Here is a 24,117-nt window from a genome sequence, read left to right as displayed (position 1 = left end):
TGTCCTCAAATGAAGGGCAACCTGTGCTATCATCTTTGAATGCAAGACTTAAGTACCATTCTTAGGTATTCACCTCTCTTTCTCTCTGTTGATGGGTAACTCATTTGATAGCCAAACAATCTTTCCCCGCTGAAATCTGTTTGGCCATCTGTGGAACCAACCTTCTTTTTGTTTTTAATTGATATATAATTGACATGGAAGATTGTATTAGTTTTAGGTATACAACATAATGACTTGTGAAATGATCACCAAAGTTTACTTAACATTCATTGTCACACATAGTTGCCAATTTTTTTCTTGTGATGAGAACTTTTAAGATCTACTGTCAGCAACTTTCAAATATATAATGTAGTATCGTTAACTACAGGTACCATGCTGTATATTATATCCCCAGGGCTTATCTATCTTATAACTGGAAGTCTGTATCTTCCAGAACCAACCTCCTGAACACAGGCATGAACTGCTTAGTCCAGGTTTTTCCACAATGGTGTATGGCAACGCCGTATCAGGGCAAAGCTGCTTGAAGTGGGCAATTGGTTGGGCCCCTCCATACCTGAAGTACTTGTGCTCAGCTCACTACTTGTACTTTCCAGGGACGGATTGGAGCCTCTGTCCCGGCCATCTACAGGTGTTAGGAAGAGAGAAAAAATCAACCATCAACTCCTTACAGTGTAGAAAGTGAGAAGTTGGCTTGAAAGCCAAGATCGGGGTAAAGCGAGAGGGTAATGGGTTAATACCTGCTGCTTCTTCTACAGCAAAACACAAGTTCCTACAGACCAAAGAGGAAGGGTGGGCTTTACATGGCCCCAGTGCTCATTTGGGTAGCAGCTTATACCAGTGGTTTCCAACCTGTGGGTCTCAGAGTCCTAGGAGCTTTCAAGTTACTTATAGAGGTCAGTGGCCCCCATCTACTCACTAAGCACTGTCAATGTTCTGGGGGAAAAAAGAATCACAACTATTATGACCAGGAAGTAGTAGGGTACAAAGGAAGGTCACAAAATTTTCTGACAGGAAAAGTTGTCCTTATACTTGAAAAGGTAGGGAACCAAAGTATAAGACCTGGTCTGCCAAAGACCACGGTATTTCAAGCTCTGGAGGAAAAGCTTCTTCTCAATAACTGCTTTCCTGAAGTGCTAGGGCTTGAGAATGGAGGCTCACTAATTTTAGTGTGGTATCAGCTCCATGCAAGGGCGTCTCCTTGGCTCGCTGTTTGGAAAGGAAAAGGCAGCTATGGGAAAGAGAAGATGGATTGCATGTTCTTCAAGGGCTGGATAGGTCAAGTGGGTGGATGCAGACTATGCCTTTCGACTCAAACCAATTAATTGATCAGCTTAAGGGCCTTAGAAACTCAGGAAAACCTGAGGTTTTCCAGGTTTCTCTCATGATATCCTTCACTCTACTCAGTAAGCTCACTTTTCTCATTGTCAGTTAGCTAGAGCTTACTCATTTTTCTGAGCTCGGTTCGAGTCAACTTTTCCATAAAATCTGTTTCCCTGACTTTTGTAGGCTATGCTGTTCTCCCTCTCTAGGAGATTTCTTCTGTTTTCCGGCAGTGCAGTTTAAGATTTCATGTTTATTGTCTATATAGGTAAATTATAAATTCTTTGATGGCAAGGTCCTGGTTTATGCCTCATTCATCTTTCAAGATACCCATGTGTAGTATTGTTTAGCACATAGGAAATTCTTATGAATTCCTTGTTAATTATATAAAAACCAGCACCAAAAGCCATAATGAAAATTTGATCATCTAAAAATTTAACACTCCTGTATGATGCTTTTGTATTAAATTCCTTAAGAAAACCCATAATCAAAATCAAAAGACAAAATGGAGAAAAAATTGTTAGCACATAAGACAGAATATTTTCCTTAATGTAAAAAGAGCTTACAATTCAACAAGGAAGATGAATCCAATAGAAAATATGGACCCTAGACATGAATAGGCAGCTCATAGAAAAATATAAATGGCCATAAATATATGAAATGGTATTCAATCTCAAACTAAAAATTAATATCAAAACATGATACACCATTGCCGTATTAATTATATTGGCAAAGATTTAAAAAAATCTGATACTACTCATTTTTGTGCAAATACGCACTCATATGTATTCGGTGGGAATGTAAATTGGTCCATCATTTTTTAGGCAATCTGGTAATTATTTTATATCCATATATCTTTGACCTTGCTATTCTATTGCTACAGTCTTATCCTATACATATACTCACACAAGTATGCAACATAAGTATACACAGACATATGTACAAGGGTTTTTATTATAGCATTGTTTATAATAGTAAAAAAACTAGAAAAATTGAAACGTCCACAAAAGTGTACATATGACAATAGAACACTAAGGAGCCTTTAAAATAAGTGAAAATAAGTTCCAATATATAGTATGATACATCTGTGTATATAAAGGATATAAATGAAAAGAGAAAGTTGCAGTTCTCAATATATGTAAGTATATATAGTATGATGCATCTATATATATAAAATGACATATAGGCTTATACTGTATGGAAAATGGAAGGAAGGAAACTACTAGCAAAGGTTACTTGGTGGAGTCGGACTAGGATAATCTTAAATCATTTTTATTTGTTTGGACCATGTGCTTTACCTTAAGGAATATAAGACAAGTGGCAATATACCACTTGCCTGGGAACGAGGCATAGGGTGAGCTCTTCAGATTACCTGCCCGGCTCTTCCGCATCCGACGACCCCGGCGGACACTAGGGTGCCGTGTGGCAACAGGCCGGTATCTTCGAGTAGGTTGCTCCTCTGAAACAGCAAACCCAATGGGTCACATGGGAAAGTGATCAATCTTGATTTGACCCACCTCCTGAGGTAACAGGTAGAGGAAGATTTGGGCTGGGCTCTGAGACATGGTTCTGACACTAGTTGATCTGGTGATATACTGAGTTACGGTGTGACTCCCATGCATTCCTTGCTCTCTCCCACATTCCTCGGATTTTTCACCCTCCTCATTTCCTGGACCCACTGGTTCTGCCATCTCCTCTCACCTGAGCCCTGGTTGCTTGTTACCACCTTGTATCTCCATTGGGCCTCAGAGAGAACTTTGGAAAACCGGTGCAGGCGGCTCTGCAGTGCATCTCTGCTACCTGCGCAGCTCTGGCCTTCCAGCAGCTTTGGCTCCTCAGCAGGTGTGCGGCTGCTGAGCTCATCCAGCTGCTCCTGGAGAAGCCTGAGGAAGGCCCCTATTGCAAATTCATCAGCCAGGAACCCACTGAGACCACTAGTAAAGTGCTTTAGGTCCAAATAGCTGTGCCCGTGAGGCCCTGGGGAACTGTCTTTTGGCTCTGTCTTCAGACAGGTTGGAATTGTATAAGCAAAGCTCCTGGGGACTCCTAGGGAACCCCGTTCTGACTTCCTCTCAGGCTGTGCCACGTGCTGAGGGCTCTCCGATGGGGATGTCAAACCCAGCAGGCCCTTTCCCTCAACGTCATCCTCCTCAGCATAGTCCTCGGGCAGGTGAGGCTCTGGATGAAGGTCGGCAGAGGTGATGAGGAGCAATGAGAAGATGTTTTCTAGAAGTTCCAGGCACAAAGAGTCAGGTACACTGCACAGATACTGCTGACACCTGGCCAGGTATGTTGAGAAGAGATTTGAAGCACCTAAAGAAGCATGTATAAGAGACCAGAGAAAGAGAAGAGAGAAAATGCAAACATTAGAGATACTACTTGCTAGACTCAAATTTTCTCACAACTTTAATTATTTTTTAATGACTAAGGGAATTGTAGTTACAGTCAGAATAATAAAAGACTCTCCAGCCATGTCTTTTCATGATTTGCAGAAGGATTTTGCTACCTTAATTAAAAGTATAGCTCACTGAACACTCATTGTTTTGTTCTGTTTTTTAAATATTATATTACTCTTCATCTCTGACAAGCACTCCACATTTCTGTTCCTGAAGTGAAGGCAGCATGCAGACTTCTTATTCCTCTATTCTATTTTTACTCATTGTTACACTAAAGGTGATCACGGACTACGTAGATCTCTTAAGGATTACTGCTCAAAATGACATGCTCAGAGGTAAAGGTCTGTTCCAAAGCTACAAGGGAGAGATAAGTGACCAGCAGTCACACAAGGCAAATTAAGAAATTATAAGCTATTACAAAAAATGAGAGAGGATAGGACATAGGTTCTTTTACACTGTAGGCTGTGACCCATGACATTGACTTAGAGGCTACATTTAAAAAAATAAAATACAACAGAAAAATAATCGAGAGTATGCTCTGTTTGGAAGGGTAAGTATTGTTTCTTAAACCTTATTTCAGTTTATATATCACTTACATACACATATACACATACATATGTAAATACACAAATTATATACCTAAGTACAAGCTGGAGTGTGATGTGAAATGCTATTTTTACTGTGGATTGTAGTTTTAAATAAGTATTTGGAAAACACTACACTAAGTGATCAGACTCCATTAGAACTTACACAAATCACCTACTTTCTCCACGTCCCTTTGCTTCACAGAGGTTGATAAATGGATAAAATTATTCCTGCGCGTAATAAAACCGAGGGCCACCTCCCCAGTTCCGGTGGAAAAGGGTTTCCACACAACGTGCTCTCTGGAACCGGTCATGACCAGCTTATGTCAGAGAAGGGGGGTGGGCACTGTACCTGAAGAGGAGATAGAATCATTCACTGGTTCCACAACCGACGCTGGGTCATCAGCGGGACTGTCTTTGCATTCCTGGCACTGGGTGTGCTGGTGTGAGTTCACACAGAGGGCATAGATGGCATACTTCATGGCACAGAAGCTCTGGTAGAGTGCCAGGTTCTGACAGTGGCTCAGGTGCTCAGGGACCAACACATCAGCTGAATCTGCATTATAGAAACAGGCAGAACTTCAGAGTTGGTTCTTTCAGGTATGGGCTGCAAGTATGGCTGAAGCAAAGAGATGCTGCATTTCCAGGTCCCCTACGTGTTCTTACCCGCTCTCCCTTCTGTTAGTTTGAGCTGTGTCCCTTCCTGGCCCTTTCCTCTACTCAACACCAATTTTCAGTCCCTTCCATTTCCTTTTTCCCACCAACATCCCTTCTACATGTCTGTTCAACATAGCCCTCATGGCTACTTAACAAGTCTTTTCCTTACATTGCTTAAAATCTTGTTTTCCCTTTTTAGAAAAATTAAAACTTTAAGTAAATGTTTAGTCTCCCTAGTTGCCACATTATCTAAGAGGCAGGCTTAAAATGTATTTAGATTGAGTAACGAGAACAACGGCACCAAAAAACAATTTTTTTGAAAAACATTTGATATTTTTAAGAAAGCACCGAAGCAGATATCTTGGGTAAAAAACACAAACTGTTGAAATTCTTTGTGCTTGTTTAATAATTTATAATTTCTCATTTAAAAAAATTTTGACCTTCAGGAGGAAGAGAGGGCACCATAATATTTATAGGGTTTCTAAACATTTTAATTTGGCTTTAATTCTTTTCATAGCAAAAGTACAACCTGCTCAAAGAAAAAGCATTAAATGTAGCAAAGCAAACAAGAAGAAAAAAATCACCCATGATCCTATCAGCTAAAAACAACCATTGTTAACATTCTGGTTTACCTGTTTTGATAGGGTTGCATATATGTATGTGTGTGTATGTCTAAGTTGAGTGTAATGACATTTTCTATACTATTTAATTTTCCCACTTTTTAAAAATCCATTATAGTATAAGCATTTGATTATACTTCTTCACAAACTAAATTTCTGATGGCTGCATATAGTTCTCCTGACTGAATCCCTCACCTACCCAGATTCCTCTAGGGCAGCACACTGCAGTAGTTAGGGATGCCTGGCTACTATGATGTTGCAATAAACCCCTTTATGTACAGGCTTCCTAGTGATTACTTCTTCTAGAAAGTTCAGCTTTGCCAAGGTCAAGGTAAGAAGGAGAACGAGATCAATATTGTTCTATGCTCCTTGCCTCTACATGGCATTACTGCCCAGGTCGAGGACTTGCAAGCACTTGTACAACTCTGAAAATAAGTGGCCCCTTAAATTTTGTACGTCAGATGTGTCTCTTGCCTCACCTTCATCCCAGCCCTGTTATTCCTCTGCTGCCTTTTCCAAGTTCAAGTTCTAAGTGTGTCCCGGTGGGTCACCAGGGATCAGATTTAAAATACTTCATTGGAAGCCTTTTGTACTTGTATGTAGAAAACAGAGAGTTCTAGCTCTCTTACAAAACCTGCCAAACAAGTTGCCTACCTTTCCAGAAAAAAATTTAGAATGTACTGTGTTTCCCTGAAAATAATACGTAGCTGGACCATCAGCTCTAATATGTCTTTTGGAGCAAAAATTAATATAAAACCGGTCTTATTTTAACATAATATAAGACCAGGTCTTATATAATTAATATAATATAATATAATATCAGACTGGGTCTTATACTAATTTTTGCTCTAAAAGACTTGTTAGAGCTGATGGTCCAGATACGTCTTATTTTCGGGGAAACACGGTAGTAACACATTTCCAGTTAGTGGTATGTCCTTTTTCAAAGTAAATCAAGGCAAAATCTAGGCTGAGCAACATCTACTGCTATAACAGGACATTTGTTTTTCTCAAAGCTAAGTGTCCCGGGCCTGTGTGGCAGGTTGTGACTACACCATGATACGATTTTTGAGAGCCAAAAAGCTTGTTAATGGGGACTTGAATATTAAGCAAAGACCTAAGATTAAAACAAGACTTTGCCATTGTTTCAGGCAAGTCTTTCTTCCACACCTCTTTATCTGTGCAAAAGAGTATACAGAAGATATGGGAGAGAAGGAAGGCCCGAATGTGCTATGAGAAAGCTTATGAAGAATGGAGAGACTCACCAAAAATTTGCATAAATACTGCCAATGACAATGCTGTGAACTCAGGGGGCAGTTCCTAATTATTTCATTGGGGTGAGGGTATGCTAATGGTTTATTAGAAGGTTCCACAAGGACAAAGGTTCCTATGGGATTGTTTTTTGGTTTTTTTTTAATTTAATTTTTTTATTGGGGAACACTGTGTTTTTCCAGGGCCCATCAGCTCCAAGTCGTTGTCCTTCAATCTAGTTGTGAAGGGCACAGCTCAGCTCCAAGTCCAGTCATTGTTTTCAATCTTAGTTGCAGGGGGGCACAGCCCACCATCCCATGCGGGAATTGAACCGGCAACCTTGTTGTTGAGAGCTTGCGCTCTAACAAACTGAGCCATTTGGCCGTCCCCCCATGGGACAGTTTTGATAGGATTTCCTACAGTTCACCAAGAAAGAGGAGGCATGTTCCTATATCCCATGATCTCACTGGGGCAAACAGCACTCATTTAGAGGGCACCTGCTAGACCACCCATTTTGACAGAATTCATCTTGATAAATCCTGTGCTGAAAGAAACTTGGGTGAGATTGTCCTAGGAAGAAACCTTGCCCAAGTCACTCCATCACCAACTCACCATGCTCTTGCTGGAGGTCCTTGGCTGGCACCTTCTGTAAGAGCTTGAGAACATCTTCCTCCCTGAGGGCTGGAAGGTTTGTAAGGTGATGGAGAGAGTAGAGCACTGAGTGGCTGCCTCCACCATGTAAATGACACAAGAGATCTCTCTTTGGTATGGGGTTGCTGAAAGGGAAAAGGTGGGAGGATGGAAGGGGAGGCAGTTTACACAATTGCACTGAGAAACACCAATCACGATTCCCTCTTTCTCTTTCTCTCTGGCCCATAATACCACAGATTTCACTTCTCCTAACTAAGTTTTGGTTGGTCGGGGATAGAGTAGAGCATTTATTTACCCTTAAGGAAATAAATCCATCAAGTCAGCTCTACCTAGAAAGGGCCTTTTTCGTCTTTAGGGTCTAGAAAGGGCCTGCAGATGAAGCTTCCCAATTTCTGTCCTTTTCCCAGCTAAGAAGTGACACAAGCTTCTCTGCTTTACTTTGAGCAAGGGCTCAAAATAAACCACTTCTCACTCTGCATATTCTAGTTCAGGAAGGGCTGGTGAAGTGGGTGAAGAACAAAACAGGAACCGAGAAGTAGGGAAGACCTAAGGTTAAGTCATCAGGGAAACATGGCTCACACACAGTTAGTGGGCAGTTGTTGAAGAAAAGTGTGATCTAGGATAACACCTGGCTAAAAATGTGGACTACATTGACATGTGTCACTTTGGACCCGTACACCTCTGGGCTTCGGCTGCCCCATCTTTAAAATGAAGATAATACGGGTATCTACCTCACAGGATTATTGTGAGGCTTAAGATAATCATCCACGTAAAGGGCTTGGAGCTATGCCTGGCATATTAAGTGCTTGGAAATGTGAGCTATTATTCTTTTTACCATTGTCACCCTAAAATGATCCTCTAGTTATAACCTTATGGTGAAGATAATTATTACTCATGTTTCTTTCCTGGTTTAATAGTTGGAATGATTATTAGTTGCTGGTCAACTCCATCAACTCAAAACCTTTATGTGGAAGATTTCTTCTAACGGTCACATACACAGAGCACAGCGATAAGTCTGCCCAGTGGTGGGAAGGGGCTGGCTGCACAGGGCTGTACCTGCTCTGCTGTACACACCACTCCAGGACCTCCAGGTGAGCCCACAGCCCATCACAGGCGTCCCTGAGGAGCTGGTCACAGCCTTGGTCCTGCGTTGGTATAGAAGAAAGAGATGCTGACTCAGGCACCTGACCAACTTCAGGACCCTGCATTCCGCCTCCCCCTAAAGCCCCACAGCACTCACTTCTGGAGCAACCTGGGCTGCAGAGTGAGAGTTACCTGTCTCCTGTGGAGTGCCTGGAGCAGACTCTTGGCGGACTCTAGGCTCTGGCAGTGTGTCCAGCCCAGGAGCACAAGCAGTCGACTGAGAGGCCTAAATTCTCCATCTAGTAGGCAGCCCAGCTTCGGGAAGTCTTCCTCTTTCAACAGCGTTAGTGCTGTCACCTGTTAAGTCAAAGGAAGCTGCTACCGGCAGTTACGTGGACTTGCTGTTCCTTAGAGTAAGAAGCTTTTCAGTGGAACAGAGAGATTTCTGACAATGATAGAAGTGGCCAGCTGAGCAAAAAATGTTCACTAAACAATAAGCTCTTTGAAGGCAGGAACGGCCCTCTGCTGTAACCCCTGCTCCCAGCACAGTACATGGCCCATAGGATTAGGTTCATAAATATCTGTTGAATTAAAATGAAGCTCAGTTATAATCTGGAAGAAGGTTAGAGTAATTAAATTTCCCTTTCAGATAGGCAACATATTGCTGCCACCGTCCTTTTTTCCTCACACCCTTCAGAAAGCTTACACGTATCTAACATTTTAGTTCCTACCAAAGGACTGACATAAAATGACTGCAGTTCTAATTACGAATGACAGTGGTTCTCAAAGCGTTCTTTCCCTTGGGACTATGGGATGGACAGAACAAAATGACTCACCAATAATTAGATGGCTTTGTGCTGGATAAATGAGTGGGAGAAAAATGAGGAATGAAAAAGTCTCTAGTACCCAGAGAGTCCCTGGGTACTTCTGTGATAAAGAATAATTACGTTTGACCTACCAGAATCTGCTCAAGGAAGTGCTTGCTGTTGCTCACGCAGTAGAAATAGGCTAATTTCCAAGCCTGGGCTGGGTCAGGATTGGAGAACAAGGCCAGCATTGCCGGCTCAGGGTCTAGATGATCCGGTGAGACTGAAAATCAAACCAGACAGGGTCACTGGGGAGCTGGAGCTCTTCTTTCCTAAGTGAAAGCCTTAAGTGAAAGTTGATTTGAAAAAATCAACTGATGCGAGAGTTCAAGTTCACTCTTTTAAAAACTTAAACCAGGCATTCTATACTTCTATAGTATTAAAGACTCTACTTCTCTCAGTGGCTTCTGAAAAGCTCTTTATGCTATTGTTATTACTTTACTTTTCTTCCCCAGCACTCCACCTTAGACTAAACCTGTGCTTTTACAAAAGCACATCTCATCATCTGATGCTCAGCCTCCCCCATTAGACTTTCTGAGCAAATGGAAGCACCAGCCTCAAGGAACTCCCTGAAGGTCGGGCAGAGTGGGATTACCAATACACCAGGAGAAGCAGCAAAGGAATCACACCTTTTCTCGAGGATATGGCCTTTGGCGGCTTTTCTGTGGCCTTCTCTGCATAGGTATGGCCATACAGGGATACCAGGCCCCGTCCGGCCTTGTGCAGCAGGCAGCTGAGCAGCCGCACCTCCCGCAGGGGACTCCCCTCAGTCCTGCAGGCCTCCAGTAGTTCTTCACATAGGAGACGCAGCTCAACCCCCAGTGGCTCTGCAGGGCAATGCAGAATCTGCAGGGTTCTGTAAATGGCATCTACATCCCCAGGGGACCCAGCGCCAGGGCCCGGCAAAGCTCGCAGTGCCTTTCGAATGAGGTCTACCAGTGCCTTCTGCAGAGGCCAGCCACAGAGGCTGTTGCCGTCGTCCTCCCTGAGCAGGAGCTCCAGCAGGGCCTGTACTGGCTGGGGAGCCTGCCTCAGATGATCCCAGAGCACAGAGACAGCTTCTGAGCTGAGCCGGAGGGTCCAGCTCTCCCGCCTCTGCTTCCCAGGAAGCATGGGGTCTACTGTGTCTTGTGATAAAGCCTCATACAGCTCCTAAATAGAGGATGAAGAGAGGGATGTATGGTGAGTGTGTCTAGAATGTTATCACCTGTATGCCTTGATGTTTTCCTCTTTTCAGTGTGTGTGTGTGTGTGTGTGTGTGTGGGTGTGTGTAATAGCAGTAGCAGCAAACACTTCTTTAGTAGTTACTACGTGCCAGGCCCTTTACACAGAAAAATCAAATTACAACAACCTTACGACAACCTTAAGAGGAAGATACTACTAGTATCCTCATTTTACAAATGAGGACATTGAAGCAAAGAGATTAATTCAATTGCCCAACGCCTTCATTTTCAAGCTTGTTCCCCCTTATTGCCTCCAAAATGTGTTCTGTTGATTTAAATCAGGGACTGCAAACTCATAGAACAAGCAGGTAACAAATGGGCATAAGACATTATGTTCAACTCAAGGCATTTAAATTCATTTTTAAAAACAAATTACATACCGGCTTTGAACCCTTGATCTAAATCATAGCCATGCTTTAAGGTGTAGCCCATTCCGTATCCCTTTACAAAATCTTCCCCAATACCTCCAACCCACACAACTCCTCCTCTTTACTGAACTTTCAATGTACCGAAAATTAGTACTATATGGTTTAGTATAGAATTGTCTCATGTGTATTAGTCTTTCCTCCCCAACCAGACTAAGCCCTTAAAGGCAAGAATCTCTATACCTTATAATTTGTTTGTAGGGTAGGGGCAGAGGGAGAAAAGGGGGTGCTTTAGCACCATGCCCGTGGATAGTGCTCAGGGATGCTTCTTCATTAATTGCCTCCAAGATAGTCACAGGATCGTGAGTCTTTGATCTAACATAAGTGACAGTCCCTACCTTAAATCCTGCTGCTAATATGTCTTTAATTAGGCAGGGTGATGAAGTAAGTAAGTACTGAGCCTCAGAGCATACCTCAGGCACTTAACTACAGATATAGCTAAGACTAGTTTGAATCTGGCCCCAGATGTGTTGTGAGGATTAACTATAACACATTCAGTGCACCTGTTATAGAAGAGGTATTCAACAAATACTAGTTCTTTTCTCCCTTCATATTCCCTACCATATAATGGTGAAAAAGTCAAACACCTCGTTTAAATCCAAGTTACGTATTTCTTTTACATGAAATGAAAAAAGTCTTTAATCCCCAGCTATACTTAGTCCTTCCAGACAATCCACCTCTAAGAATTCTAAAATCAGGTAAGTTTATCCTAATTCTAAAGTCCTCTCAGAGGCGCCTCTATCTAGCCTGGTTTTGCCTGAGAACAGACTATAACTAACCTCCTGCGGACCTGCCTCTGCTGGATCCCTGGGAGCTGAACTGGCTGAGTGACTATGACCCTGGGCAGACGGTTCCAGAACCCTCTCTCACCTTGAGGATGTCCTCTGGAATGTCACCTTGGAGGTCTTCTGACAATAAAAGAAACTCAAGTTTTCTCCGGAAACCAGCTGGGAGTAACTTCTAAAAGAATCATATGAATGAAGGATAGCGATTAGGCATATATTTTTAGTTAAGAAATTGTAAGTAAATATTTTTCTTCAGTTACTCTTATTTCTGCTGTTAAAGTACTTTTAACCTAGATATATTAAATTCCTAGATATGTTTTGAGATACTTTTCTTTATAAACAAAAATAGCTAAGCTTGGATGCATACCCCTCTTAAATACTAACACTTAAATCACACACTCTAACTCCAAAGTTTGCGCATTTCCTGTGACTTTTTGAAGTCTTTCTCCAAGAACTTCCCTTACAGTGTCCAAAACACCCAGTCATGACTAAGCCTGGGAGGGTGTGGTCCACATGATCCTTTTGTGGTCCAAATCCCTGATTTTGGTATTCATTATAAGTTTGAAAACAAAAGTAAAGGGGAGGGATCTAATGTTTACCAAACACTTAGTATGTGCCAGGTACTGTGTACCATATCTTCATGTATTTTTTAAAAATCTCATTTAATCTCTAAACAACCCTGTGGCATAAGTATATATTTTAAAAAATAATATTTACTAAAAAAAAAAAAATCTTTACTAAAGATGAAATGGTTAGGAAGAATTTTCCAATTATTTTAAGCATGAAAAGGAAAAAGGGTTCCCAATGTTTGTTAATGAGACGTGCCACCAGAGAAGACTAATGTATAAAAGAAGAGAAAGCCTCTGACTTTTCCTGTACCTGCTTGTTTCACAGTAACTTCCCTTTACCTCGTTCTTAAAACTAAAACTGTAGTCTGGGAATAATCTCGACAAACACTGCTTTAAATTAGAGACACTTGTATATCATGCCGCTGGTTAAAAATTCCAGAAGCTGGGTTTTATTGAAAGGTACCCTAACTCAAGGCAAGGAGCACCTGCAGGATTGTGTTTGCGGGAGAGGAATTGACAGCGCAAGATCACGTGCCATTCACCACATCAGAGGCTAACATAATCTAGCTTGTGCTTGGTCCAAAGACATAGTTGTTCTCACCACACCCTTCCCTCACGCACCTACACCATCTGAATACTTGTATAATGCTAGTGATTGGAAGTTGGTGGAGAAAATTCATGCTGGGAAGCTGAAGGTTAGTGTTTCTATTGAGGACTAAGAGAAAGGAATAGGTGAGATGTCTAGACAGCAGGTCCTTAATAAAAGAACGACGTCTAGTTAAGATTTTAGAACTTTATTTAGAATCCTAAGGAGTGATTGGTTTATATTTATTTTACTGGTGAAAATACATTATGCATGTGCAGGGTCATAAATGACTAAATGACTAAAACAGGCAAGTACAACTCTTTGTCTGTCCTAAACACAAATTTTCTTACTATAAAACCAAGACATGTTCAATGTAGAAAAATGAGAATATACAAATAGGCGAATGAACACACACAGACACAGACACACACACACACACCCAAATCTTTCCACTGAAGGAGAACCACTATTAATACTGTGGTCTAAGGGCATTCAGACGATTGTCTACATATGCATTTATGCATGCACACCAAATGTAATGTTTCATAACTTTTCTTTTTCACAAAGCAGAGTATGAACATTTTCCCATGTCACTGAAAATTCATTTACCACGTAATTTGAATAATGGCATGGTATTTTACAAATTGATGAGCCAGTCTTGTATTGTGAACATGGGAGATGTTTCCTGTTTTTTCCTTTATTAGAAGCAGCATGGCTGTGAACATCTCTGCAGTTAAATCTGTGTACCCAGGCTTACACATGCAGACATAGATCACTACAAGATAAGAAGGCAGAAGGCAAAAGTGGATGAAGAAAAGGGAAAATGGAATCACTATTTCAACTAATAATTAAAAAGGAAGCTTTTGGCAGAAGGTGGGAGACTGGAAAAGGATAGGCAGCCAGCAAGTCCCTAGAAGATGAAGGCCGCTCCAGGAGTAGAGCTACTATAAGAACTCTCTTGAAATCCTACTCCTTATATAAACTTTTAAAATTCTCTGAGGTCCTTGTTTCAAGTTTAAAACATTCTCACATCTGATTGGAGCCTTGAGGACCACATGATCTTAGATGTTGGCACAAACAAGAACAACTCTTAGTCTGGGCTAAGGAGCAGGGAAGTGATATCCACTGCCTGATCTGGTTGAGCAACTGTCCATGAAATAAGCAACCAATCAGCCAGGAAGTAAGCAAATACCCTTTAGTGAGGGGAAAGTTCATCTGGTTTGACAAATTCCATGTTTGTACTGGAAATATCCTTAGTCAGTAACAATAAAACACTTTTTCTTTTTCTCTTTTAAGATACTATCGAATATTTTAGCTTAAGTTTCTCTCTTAGATCTGAAACTACAGCCAACTCTTAATTATGCTGGCGTTGATTATTTTTCAATTTTGCTCCTCTTTCTTCTCTTTCCTCTTAGTCTTTTCGTCATTTCCCTTTGTTAGACAAGTGGCTAAAGCCTGGATTACTAGATTAGTAATTTCTGTCACTTTTTGACAGCTCTGTAGAGAAGGGTAAGTGTCAGGCACAACTGGAAATAAAGACAAAATTAATTCTGATGACTTAGGGGAGTAAAGAAGAAAATTAGGCTACATTATAGACATTTACAAAATAGAATTTATGGTTTCTTACTTTTAAGCCCTTGAAAGCTAAAACTAACATTGAGGTAGAAAAAGCAGAGGTCTGGAAACTTGAAATCAGACCTTGTTTCCAGCCAAGTAACTTTATGGTGTGACCTTGGGCCAGTCATTTCTCTTCTGAGTCAGGAGTTCCTCACTTGAATCGTAAAGTGTGAGGTTTAATACAAAATTGCCTCAGAGAAAGACTCTTAATGGATATCAATTTCTGATAATTATCACATCATTCTAAAGAGGCTTTTAATTGCAATTTTATTTTAAAAAGAAAAGCACTTCCTTACAAGTTTTCTTTCAGTATTACTTTGCTCAATTTTTTTATATTTGGTAAATTTTAGTTCAGTTCAGGTGAGTTATTCAATTATTAATCAATAAGGTTTAAATGTATAAGATTTCACTGCACTGGATTAGTTAAAATAAGATTTTTTGAAGAACCACCAGGTTTCAGCTCCGCCCATCCTCCATGACTTAAGTAATATGAGGTTCATACTTCATTTACTATCTTGTCACTTTCACCAATTTCTGTAAAATTCTGTTCAGGCACAAATCTCACCGTGGTGTTTAACAAAATGGCATCACCTCAAACGGTATTACATGCCAATGTATGTTAGTGAATTAATGAGTATATTTTATTTAGGTAAGGAGACAGCAATAAAAATTTAAGCCATTCTCATTGTCGATATGGAGAGAGGAGTATAACAAACTTCATAATAAAGGAAGTAACAGACAGAAGGGAACTATCACAATGACTTTCAAGTTCTTCTCAGTCTCAGCCTCAGGAAAACATTTGTAATATAAACCTCTTTACCTTTTCCTGGGCCAACCATTCTTCCAGTACAAGAAGCCAGACCCAGGCTAATCTTTGAGGGTTGATGTCTTGGCCACATCTGAAAAAAGTAAAAAGAAGGAATTTCTAAACAAAAAGTTTCTATTGATCTTTTTTGTGATCCAAAATTTAGACTTCATTGCTCAGTCTATTTTAAACCTGAACAGGCAAGGGTGGTGAAAACACAATGCAATATACAGATGTATTATAGAATTGTATACTTAAAACCTGTATAATTTTATTAACCAATGTCACCCCAATAAATTTAATTAAAAAAATACGCTTATGTATTTCATAGAAATCCATTAAAAAAAATCCTGAACAGGCAAGATGTTCTAATGAGAAATTTTCAAATGTATATGTCAGATCAATAAAACTAGGACCAGAATAAAGCTAGCAGCTTTCATAAAAAACAGCCTTCATCTTATCTCCACCTCTTTATCTAGTCTTTATTATTTTTAAACAAAGTAGTATTATATAGAAAACCATAAAAGCAAAGCTATCTAAAGTATATTCTTGAAAATAGAAACTGAATCAAGTAGTCTTAAAGAAAAAAAGGAACTTGATAAAAAATTATTTTTAACTCTAATGTTAAAAAGAGGGTTGTAGGAAATTATAAGACTTTCTTTGAAGTTAGTAATTTAAATTAGACAGTAACAGGCTAGAACCCAAATTTAAGGGAAAAAAATGAAGGAAGAAAAGAATCACTTAAGTCCCCACTCTTTACATGCTAATATAATACTTAAGTAGTATAACGTAACTGCCAAAGTAAGGAAAAATGAGGGACAGACTGAACAGTACATTTAACTCCTATACTACTAGTTGTTATTAGCACTGCCAGGAATACTTCATTAAAAATTTAGAGAACAGAGGTTGACAGGGGGCAGGGAAGCATCTAAATACAAAAAGGTATTCCCAGGAAGTGAGGGAATTTTTTTGTGGTCATGAAACAGTTGTGTATCTTGATTACAGTGGTAGTTACAGGAATTTATACATAGATAAAATTGCACAGAACTACACACATAAAAATGAATGCAGATTTAAAAAATGGTGAAAACTGAACAGTCTGTAGTCTAGTTAACAGTAATATATCAATGTCAATTTCCTGGTTTTGCTATTGGACTACAGCTATATGAGATGTCACAATGGGGAGAAGCTGGGTGAAAGGTACTCTTTGTATTATTTTTGTACTTCTTGTGAGTCTATAATTATTTCAAAATAAAAAGCTTTAAGTGAATTCACTTCTAGTCCTTTGTTGAAGCTACAACAATATCTTCCATTTCATAAGCAAGTGGAGAACGGGGTTTGCTTTTTTTTAAAATTAAAGTTTATTGGGGTGACAATTGTTAGTAAAATTACATAGATTTCGGGTGTACAATTCTGTAATACATTATCTGTATCTCACATTGTGTGTTCACCACCCAGAGTCAGTTCTCTTTCCATCACCATATGTTAGACCCCATATACCCTCTTTTAGAGGCCCTAGGGTTTGCTTTTTTTGGAGGGAAAGAAAATGATTTTCAATGCAGTTCCACCATCTACTTTAATGATAATAAACAAGCAATTGTGGTTTCATTCACAATTTGTTATCCAGGCTTAACTGCAGATGATTAATTCAAAGCCAATACTAATTAATAGGCATGTGTTATGGAGGTAAAATTTCAGAGCATGTGAAATACACTCTGCCTCTGCTAATTCTTCAGGGGGTAGCTGAGTGAAGCACATTGACCAGAGCCCAAAGATTGAACCTAGTGTCTCAGCCCTGTGACTCTCTGGCAGGAAGAGAAATCCCTTACCTCAGCTGATCTGGACACACCACCAGCGCCTGAAGTATATTTTCCACCTTCTTTGGGATATCCCCTTGTGCCTCGTGTAGCTGAGGTACACATGCCTGTGCCAGCTCCCATTCTCCTCTCCGAAGGCACTCACAGAAAAATCCAAAAAGCTCCTTCTGGGAAGCAGTTTCCTCTTCTCCAAATGGATGGTGCATTTTCCCAGCACAGAGTGCAGGGAGATAGAAAGAGATGAATTACGCAGAACACATTTTCAATTTTCTCATTCTTGGAGCACCTCCTATAAAAGGTATATACCAGAGTAAGAAGAAACGAAAGGGGCTATGTTTAGAGAAACTAGCAACTACCGGTACTAGCCCGATTGGGAAAGGCGAGACTTACTTTCATAATTATGGTTGTCAAAAGACTGATTTGACATGTCAGTATCTTCTTTTTTGAAAAGTTCCACCTTTCCCCAAGAGGTGGATCCCATCTCTCTATGCGCATCCAATATTCATTTAATATTAATTGTCATATTAGACCGGGCTGCAGACCCGTAACTCCACTTGCATATTCCCTTCTGAACTTTATACCCAGTCCGACTCTAAATCCCCAGGTGGTCGTCTCCTTAAGAATGAGAAATTCAGCAGGGACCTCCCTAGTTTGAGCCTTCCTTTAAGGCACAGGATTGAAGATCCGGAGATGAATCTGTGTCCGAACTGGCGGGCGATGGGGGTTGGGGCACAGGGATGCTCCCTACAGGGGTCGTAGAGAGCGCCCCGTCCTCTGCAGTGCCTTACACTCACCTGCTCCCGGGGCCCAAAGCAACAGCGTTTCCAGCGCAGCCATGTTTGAGCCGAGTCAGGTGACAGATTCCAATCGAATGGTTGCAGGGGCGGGAGGCCGGAGATGCTGACGATTGACAGCGGCCACTCCAATTGGTCAATGGAGGAAAGAGGCAAATAAAGCGCCATATTTGTTTGGGTCACGTGACGCCACCTCCCCAGTCTAAAGGAAGCAAGAAGGCTCGGCAAGAGTAAATCAGCTACCTGGCTAAGGCCCATCCTTCTCAGTTTTGACAACTCTTCTCCACATCTCCCGTTCTGTGTTCGGCGGAGCAGATGGCAGAATAGCTGTGTTCCTTGACTCTTTCCCCTCCCCCCCTCTCTTTTCTCTCGAGCGTTTGAAGTCAGCATTTACTCAGCGCCAGCTAGTGATAGTGCTTTGCTAGGCCTTGGGGATACCAGAGCAAGACCTGAATCCTCCTTCAATATAATTCTGTCCACTTCGGCCTTCTTATAATCCCAGAACCCTACCTTCTGAATTCCTATTTTCTTCTGTTTAACTCCATTCATTTTTTTGCACATTAACCCAAAACCGTTAGTTCAGCGGTGTGCTAGGCTTTAGAAGCTGAATAAGATGTGATCCCTGTCCTCAAGGAGCTCACAGTTTATTGAGGATGCAGGTCAATAATTAGGATACAGTGAGCTCGATTATAAATTAGAGTTATGCACAGGGAAGATGAGAACAAAGAATGAGCAAAAACTTTTCGCAAATACAATAATCTGAAACTGAGTCAACGGTTTGAGCAGTTTTATTCAGCATTTCCCAAACTATTTCACCAAATGGTGGTGGGAAAAAAAAGCCAAAACAGCCCAAAAGCTCTCTTCCAAATCCTCTTTTATGATAGGTGGATTCTCTTCTATTTCCAGAAAACATACATCTCTGGTCCATTAAGCAATTTTTAAATCTGGTGAAAAAAGAAAGAAAAAATTACAAGCAAGATCTCCTGGCTTCATACACTCCCTGCTGATGTTCCTCCACCAGATTTTGATAATCGTTAGATCGAGAAACTAGAATTTTTAGTTTTATTATTATAATATTATAGAGCGTAAACTACAATTCCCAGCAAGCAGCGAAGCAGACCTGGGCCTCTGCCCACTTCTGATTGGATGTTTGCCAGGACGAAGAGCCAACCAGCGTTTCGATTATTGCTTTGTGGCGCTTTCCGCGGGGAACTGTGTGAGGGGTGGGGGAAACTTTGAAAGTTGGATGCTGCAGAGCCGGTACCGGGAAGTTTCATCTTGGGGGCAATTGTGGGGACGTGGGGTGCGCTCATTATTTTCTGCTTCCTCTCTGGGCCCGTGGTATTGATATCGGGGAAGCGGAGAGTCTCTTGGGTGCAGGGCACGCCCCTGTATGCCGATAGGGATCTTACCAAGAACCCTGCCGCGGATCTGGGGCTTCGTGACTTTTTTTTGTGGGATTGCATGGAAGCAGCTCCTTGTTAAAAATGCTGTTTTTAAGGGATTCTGGGGTAATGTTTTCGCTTCTTGATGCCCCCCCCCCCCCACTTCGGGCAGTTTGGGGTTTAGGTAAGGGAGCCCATGATTAGGGGAAGTTTAGGGTCTGCCCGCCTTCAGGTGGTGTTGAAGGAGAGGTAGATGATAGCGAGGAATCAATCTGGAGTCAGATCTCTGATGCGGAACTACGTATGGTGCGGAACTCACCATATGCTAGCTGTTAGACTTTGCGAAAGTTTTTCTACTCAATGCCTCAGTATCGTTAATCTGTAAAATGGAGTAAAATATCCGAAGCGTTTGAACAGTGTATGGGACGTAATAAGGGCTCAATAAAGATTAGCAGTTATTATTACTTAACGGTTTTCATTTAGCATCTAACTTGATTTTTCTTGATGACAAGGACAGGGTTGAAAATCTTTCCTCATTCCCCATTCACATGAGCGCGTGCACACAACACAGAGCAGAAACTTATAGTCTGGTGGAAGAATCAAACATGCAAGCCATAATAATACATCAATAAGATTATTGAGCAAATATGTACAAAGTGATGAGAACTTTGGAGAAGAGACTGAGTTGGGGGCAGGCTTTCTCGAGGAAAGTCAGGGAGGCAGGATGGCGCTTGTATAATCTATTATACTAATACACTGTTGTGGCTGGAGAGCAGGTCATGTGAGGCAGCAGAGGCTGTTTTTTCTGAATGAATTGATAATGCTTGTTAACCTTGAGCATTATGTGCCAGGCATTATCCAAGTCCTTTAACCTTCACTACATTCCTACAGGTGTAAATATTTAAATTACCCAGGTTTTACAGATGAGGAAACTTCCTGACAGTGGTAGGTGAAGTAACTGCCAGGAAGGCCAGGATCTAAGCCTTGCAATCTGATGTGCAAATGAGAGAGAAATAAGAGACAAATTTATAAAGGGTCTTAATGCAATCATAAGAGGTGTGGAATTTATCCTATGGTCTAGTGGTTCCATGGGCAGTTTAAAGGATGAGAGTGACAGGATAGGAGCAACTTTTTAGGAAGCTATCTCTGGCAGGATTGTAGCACGGACCTGACTTTTGCAGGCCAGTTTGGGGCTTCTTGTCCATAGCACCTTTACCAACAACAGTACTTATTGCATGAGTGCAGTTATTTTTGTATATAGCTCTTTTCATCCTTTACTGTGAGTTGCTAAAGGGGAGGGAATATGCTTAAATTATTGTACCTAGAGCTAAGCACAGTGTGTGCTTAAAAAGTGAACAAATGAATGGATTTTTTTTAGTAAGGCAGGGAGTAACCAGAAGCTACCCAATAGTCCAGACAAGTGGTGGGAGTGGCCCTAATAAGGCAGAGATAGCAGAGTTGGTCATTGTTAAAGTCCAGGTAGTTTGGGTTTACAGTTCTCCTTTTTGATTGAATTTATCAGTCTAAGTGGTGTCATTGCCTGGAATTACCTGATCTGTAAAGACACTACATAATGACATACCACATGTCACTTAGTAAACTTTCTATTGGGGAAACAAGTCAACAATGACAAATTCCCATTGAGAGAAATGAGAGGGATATAGTCTGTGTTTATGAGGTGTGTGTGTGTGTGTGTGTGTGTGTGTGTGTGTGTGTGTGCGCGTGCGCGCGTGCGTGCGAGAGAGATTTAATCTGATGTTCACACAGAGTTAATCTGATACACACATACACGTATGTTTAATCTGATTCAGAGAATTTAGATATTAAATAGAAATTTGGGCCATGGTATTGGAAATAATTGTCTACATTCTCAGTATATATTTTTGTTCCAAAATGTTACTTCTTTTTTGATAATTATATTGCTTTATCCCCTGAACAATGAAGAGTTCCTGTTTCTACTCTACCCAGAACATATTTTGCCATCTCGGAGATACATGGCCTTTTCTTTGCATGCATTATTAAGGGAGTCACAGTGATTCTATTCTAGCTCTCGGAAGACGATTATTTCAGGAGCCTTATTTAGCCCCAGTGAGATTCAACTAGAGTGACATTTAATAGTATATGGGAATATGAGAAGCTAGTATAGTGTGTGGGAATGGGGCAGCTGGTACAATAAACAACAATTCAGCTTGGAAATAACACCTGGAATAATACAATCTGATTTGATTCAGATGTTTTTCTGACTTATAGAAAAGGGGTAAGTTAAATAGATTATGGACTTGTAGTAGAGTGTAGTGGTTAAGAGGCTAGACCTCCGAGTCAGACTTTCTGAGCTCACATTCTGGACCTACCATTTACTTTTTCTGGTAATATTAGGGTAGCTAAGTTTGCCAGGCTTTTGTCTTCTCATATGCAAAAACGGGGCCAATAACCTTTCTTATAGGGATGTTGAGAAGATTAATAATTTATATAAAGCAACAGTGCGTGATATAGAGTAGATGCTAAATAAATTTATTGATACAGTGTAATGAAAGGAAAGACTTTCTAGGAGAGCTGTTTGGAAATCTGCCTTGAAGGTTAGTTACACATCCAAATAAAATTTATAAATGAATTGAAAATCTCAAGATGCTATAAAAATGTGAAGTGGTATTACATACATATAAGTATCAAAGAATTGTGTGAAATGCACATTCTTATCTTGCCTTGTTTCTCTGTGTGCATGTTTGACAAACACTTGTCTTCCCTATTTAGAAAGATTTTACTATTAGATTCCCCATTAGATTCTATAGCCTTCCTTTATTTTATCAGTAATATTTTAAATACTATACATTTCATTTTGCATGAGAAATTCAAAGAATTTTTTATTTTGTGGAGTGTTTTGGATGGTAGCCAGCTATTGGCTTATGCTATTTTCTGATGTTTTTTACAAAGTGGTTTTTTTTTTTTTCCTGCGTCTGGAGGCATGGGTAGCAGGAAACTAAGACGAGTGGGTTTATCACAAGAGCTGTGTGACCGTCTGAACAGACATCAGATTGTTACCTGTCAGGTAAAATTTATTTAATTTTTTCCAATGAAAAACTTTAAGTACAAATTAATTTTAAGTATACCTTAATAACTCTTAAATGTGAAATTTGAAAATATGGGTTTACAGAAAAAAAGGTAAATGATGGTGTTTCTACATAGGCTAATTTTAAAAGACAAGCCCCCTGGGTTATACTTCCAAATATTATTTCATTTATTCAAGTTCAATATTTTTCTATTTTGTCGGGGAGGATCCTCATGGCCTAAAGTGAAGTATGCCTGTGCCATTGGGGATTTGAGAGAAGTTTTACCTACTTAGAAGAAATTTTGTAGTTACATGAGAAATATGACTCAAATGGTATTCAAAATGGATAATTCCTCTTGAAAGCAAGAGAAATTAATAGGATCATTTATTTTCCTATTGATGGAGAGAGAGCTGTATAGAGAAGCACAATATTTTTAAGCACAATAGTGAGCAAATCTCTTTTGGGTTAAATGAAATTAAAGGTTTTAGATTAGGACTTAATCCTAATAAAACAGACTTTCAGAACATACTGCAATTTTGAAAAAGTTGCTTCATGTGTTAAAGGTATCTTTGCTTCCTCTGTTATACATTTAATAACCCTCACGTTCATACTTTGAAATCCTCTTAAAAGTATGAAAATTAACATTTCATTGCATAGTCAGTTTTATTCCCTCTCAGTGATCAGATACTGCCTCTGAATGATCTCATATAGCTTAGGAGAAACTCATTTCAACCTGACACTTTCTGGGCATCTGTTTGTACCCAAACTCTTTCAGGCACAAGTGCAGTGTATATATACACCTGGGTTGTATGCTGCTGCTACTATGTGATGTTACTTGGTGTGTCCTCTGGTATATGCCAACTAACTTGGATAACTATAAGATAAGACTACCGTCATATCTTTTAGTTAAGGCATATTGAGGAGGGAATACCATATGGAACACATAAATCTTTGCTCTGCAATACATTTCACTGTTATCTACACATGGACAATATCAACTGAAATTTTCTTTTTAATTCCAATGTCTTCTTCGCACATACATACGTATTTAAAATATTCTCTTTGTGTCTCTTTAGGACTTCTTAAGTCTTTCCCCACTGGAGCTTATGAAGATGACTGGCCTTAGTTATCAAGGTGTCCATGAACTACTGTGCATGGTCAGCAGGGCCTGCGCCCCACAGATGCAAACGGTATACTTTTTTTATGATGATTTGGTTATGATTTTTATTTTGAAATGATTATCATATTTACAGTCTTTTTTGGGATGAAGCAAAAGCAAAAATAAATACGAGTACCTCAGAAATATTGACTCTTGCACCAGAGTTAGTCCTCTAATGAGAATATATGTGAAAAATTTATGTAGTTTATAAGCTCATGGGGGATAGTTTCTAATTATAGGAATGAGAAGGCAACAGAAAGTTTTGTTCTCTGTAGCTGATAGTGATATTTCAAAAGGTCACTTTTCTCTTTATTTGGGCGGGATTTGTGGACTTCATGGTTAAATTATAATATGCTTTTAATTTTAGAATTCCCCTGTCTCTGTAATACTAACTTTTATCATCACTTACTCTACATCATAAAGTATATATATTGAACTTACACTTGAATAAATAATACTTGAAAACTTATCCTTACTCTT

General features: G+C 40.1%; 2 protein-coding genes across 6 annotated transcripts in view; one reads left to right on the top strand and one right to left on the bottom strand.

Moving 5' to 3' along the window:
- ZFYVE26 (zinc finger FYVE-type containing 26) overlaps positions 1-18,179 on the bottom strand; it is a 59,007-nt gene extending 40,828 nt beyond the window's left edge. The window contains exons 1-13 of one of the 2 annotated variants that reach the window (XM_033107934.1): positions 18,047-18,179; positions 17,265-17,541; positions 15,451-15,529; positions 11,944-12,033; positions 10,055-10,577; positions 9,518-9,648; positions 8,752-8,916; positions 8,533-8,621; positions 7,438-7,601; positions 4,653-4,856; positions 3,022-3,633; positions 2,693-2,779; positions 554-622 (exon numbers count right to left, since the gene is read on the bottom strand). In XM_033107934.1, the coding sequence (XP_032963825.1) occupies positions 554-622; positions 2,693-2,779; positions 3,022-3,633; positions 4,653-4,856; positions 7,438-7,601; positions 8,533-8,621; positions 8,752-8,916; positions 9,518-9,648; positions 10,055-10,577; positions 11,944-12,033; positions 15,451-15,529; positions 17,265-17,458 (2,407 nt within the window). In that variant the 5' untranslated portion in view covers positions 17,459-17,541; positions 18,047-18,179. Of the gene's footprint in view, positions 1-553; positions 623-2,692; positions 2,780-3,021; positions 3,634-4,652; positions 4,857-7,437; positions 7,602-8,532; positions 8,622-8,751; positions 8,917-9,517; positions 9,649-10,054; positions 10,578-11,943; positions 12,034-15,450; positions 15,530-17,264; positions 17,542-18,046 lie in introns of those variants that run through there. The other variant, XM_033107935.1, reaches the window with a different exon arrangement.
- A 1,052-nt stretch (positions 18,180-19,231) lies between these two features.
- Positions 19,232-24,117, top strand: part of RAD51B (RAD51 paralog B) — a 612,705-nt gene continuing 607,819 nt past the window's right edge. For all 4 annotated transcript variants that reach the window (XM_033109074.1, XM_033109075.1, XM_033109073.1 and 1 more), the window contains exons 1-3: positions 19,232-19,306; positions 22,392-22,477; positions 23,555-23,668. In XM_033109074.1, coding sequence (XP_032964965.1) covers positions 22,394-22,477; positions 23,555-23,668 — 198 coding nt within the window. In that variant the 5' untranslated portion in view covers positions 19,232-19,306; positions 22,392-22,393. The remainder of the gene's footprint in view (positions 19,307-22,391; positions 22,478-23,554; positions 23,669-24,117) is intronic.

Source organism: Rhinolophus ferrumequinum, chromosome 6 (genome assembly GCF_004115265.2).
Source record: "Rhinolophus ferrumequinum isolate MPI-CBG mRhiFer1 chromosome 6, mRhiFer1_v1.p, whole genome shotgun sequence".
In the NCBI taxonomy this organism is placed as follows: Eukaryota; Metazoa; Chordata; class Mammalia; order Chiroptera; family Rhinolophidae; genus Rhinolophus; species Rhinolophus ferrumequinum.
The sequence above is the reverse complement of the archived record's forward strand: the minus strand, read 5'-3'. Positions and strand labels throughout refer to the sequence as shown.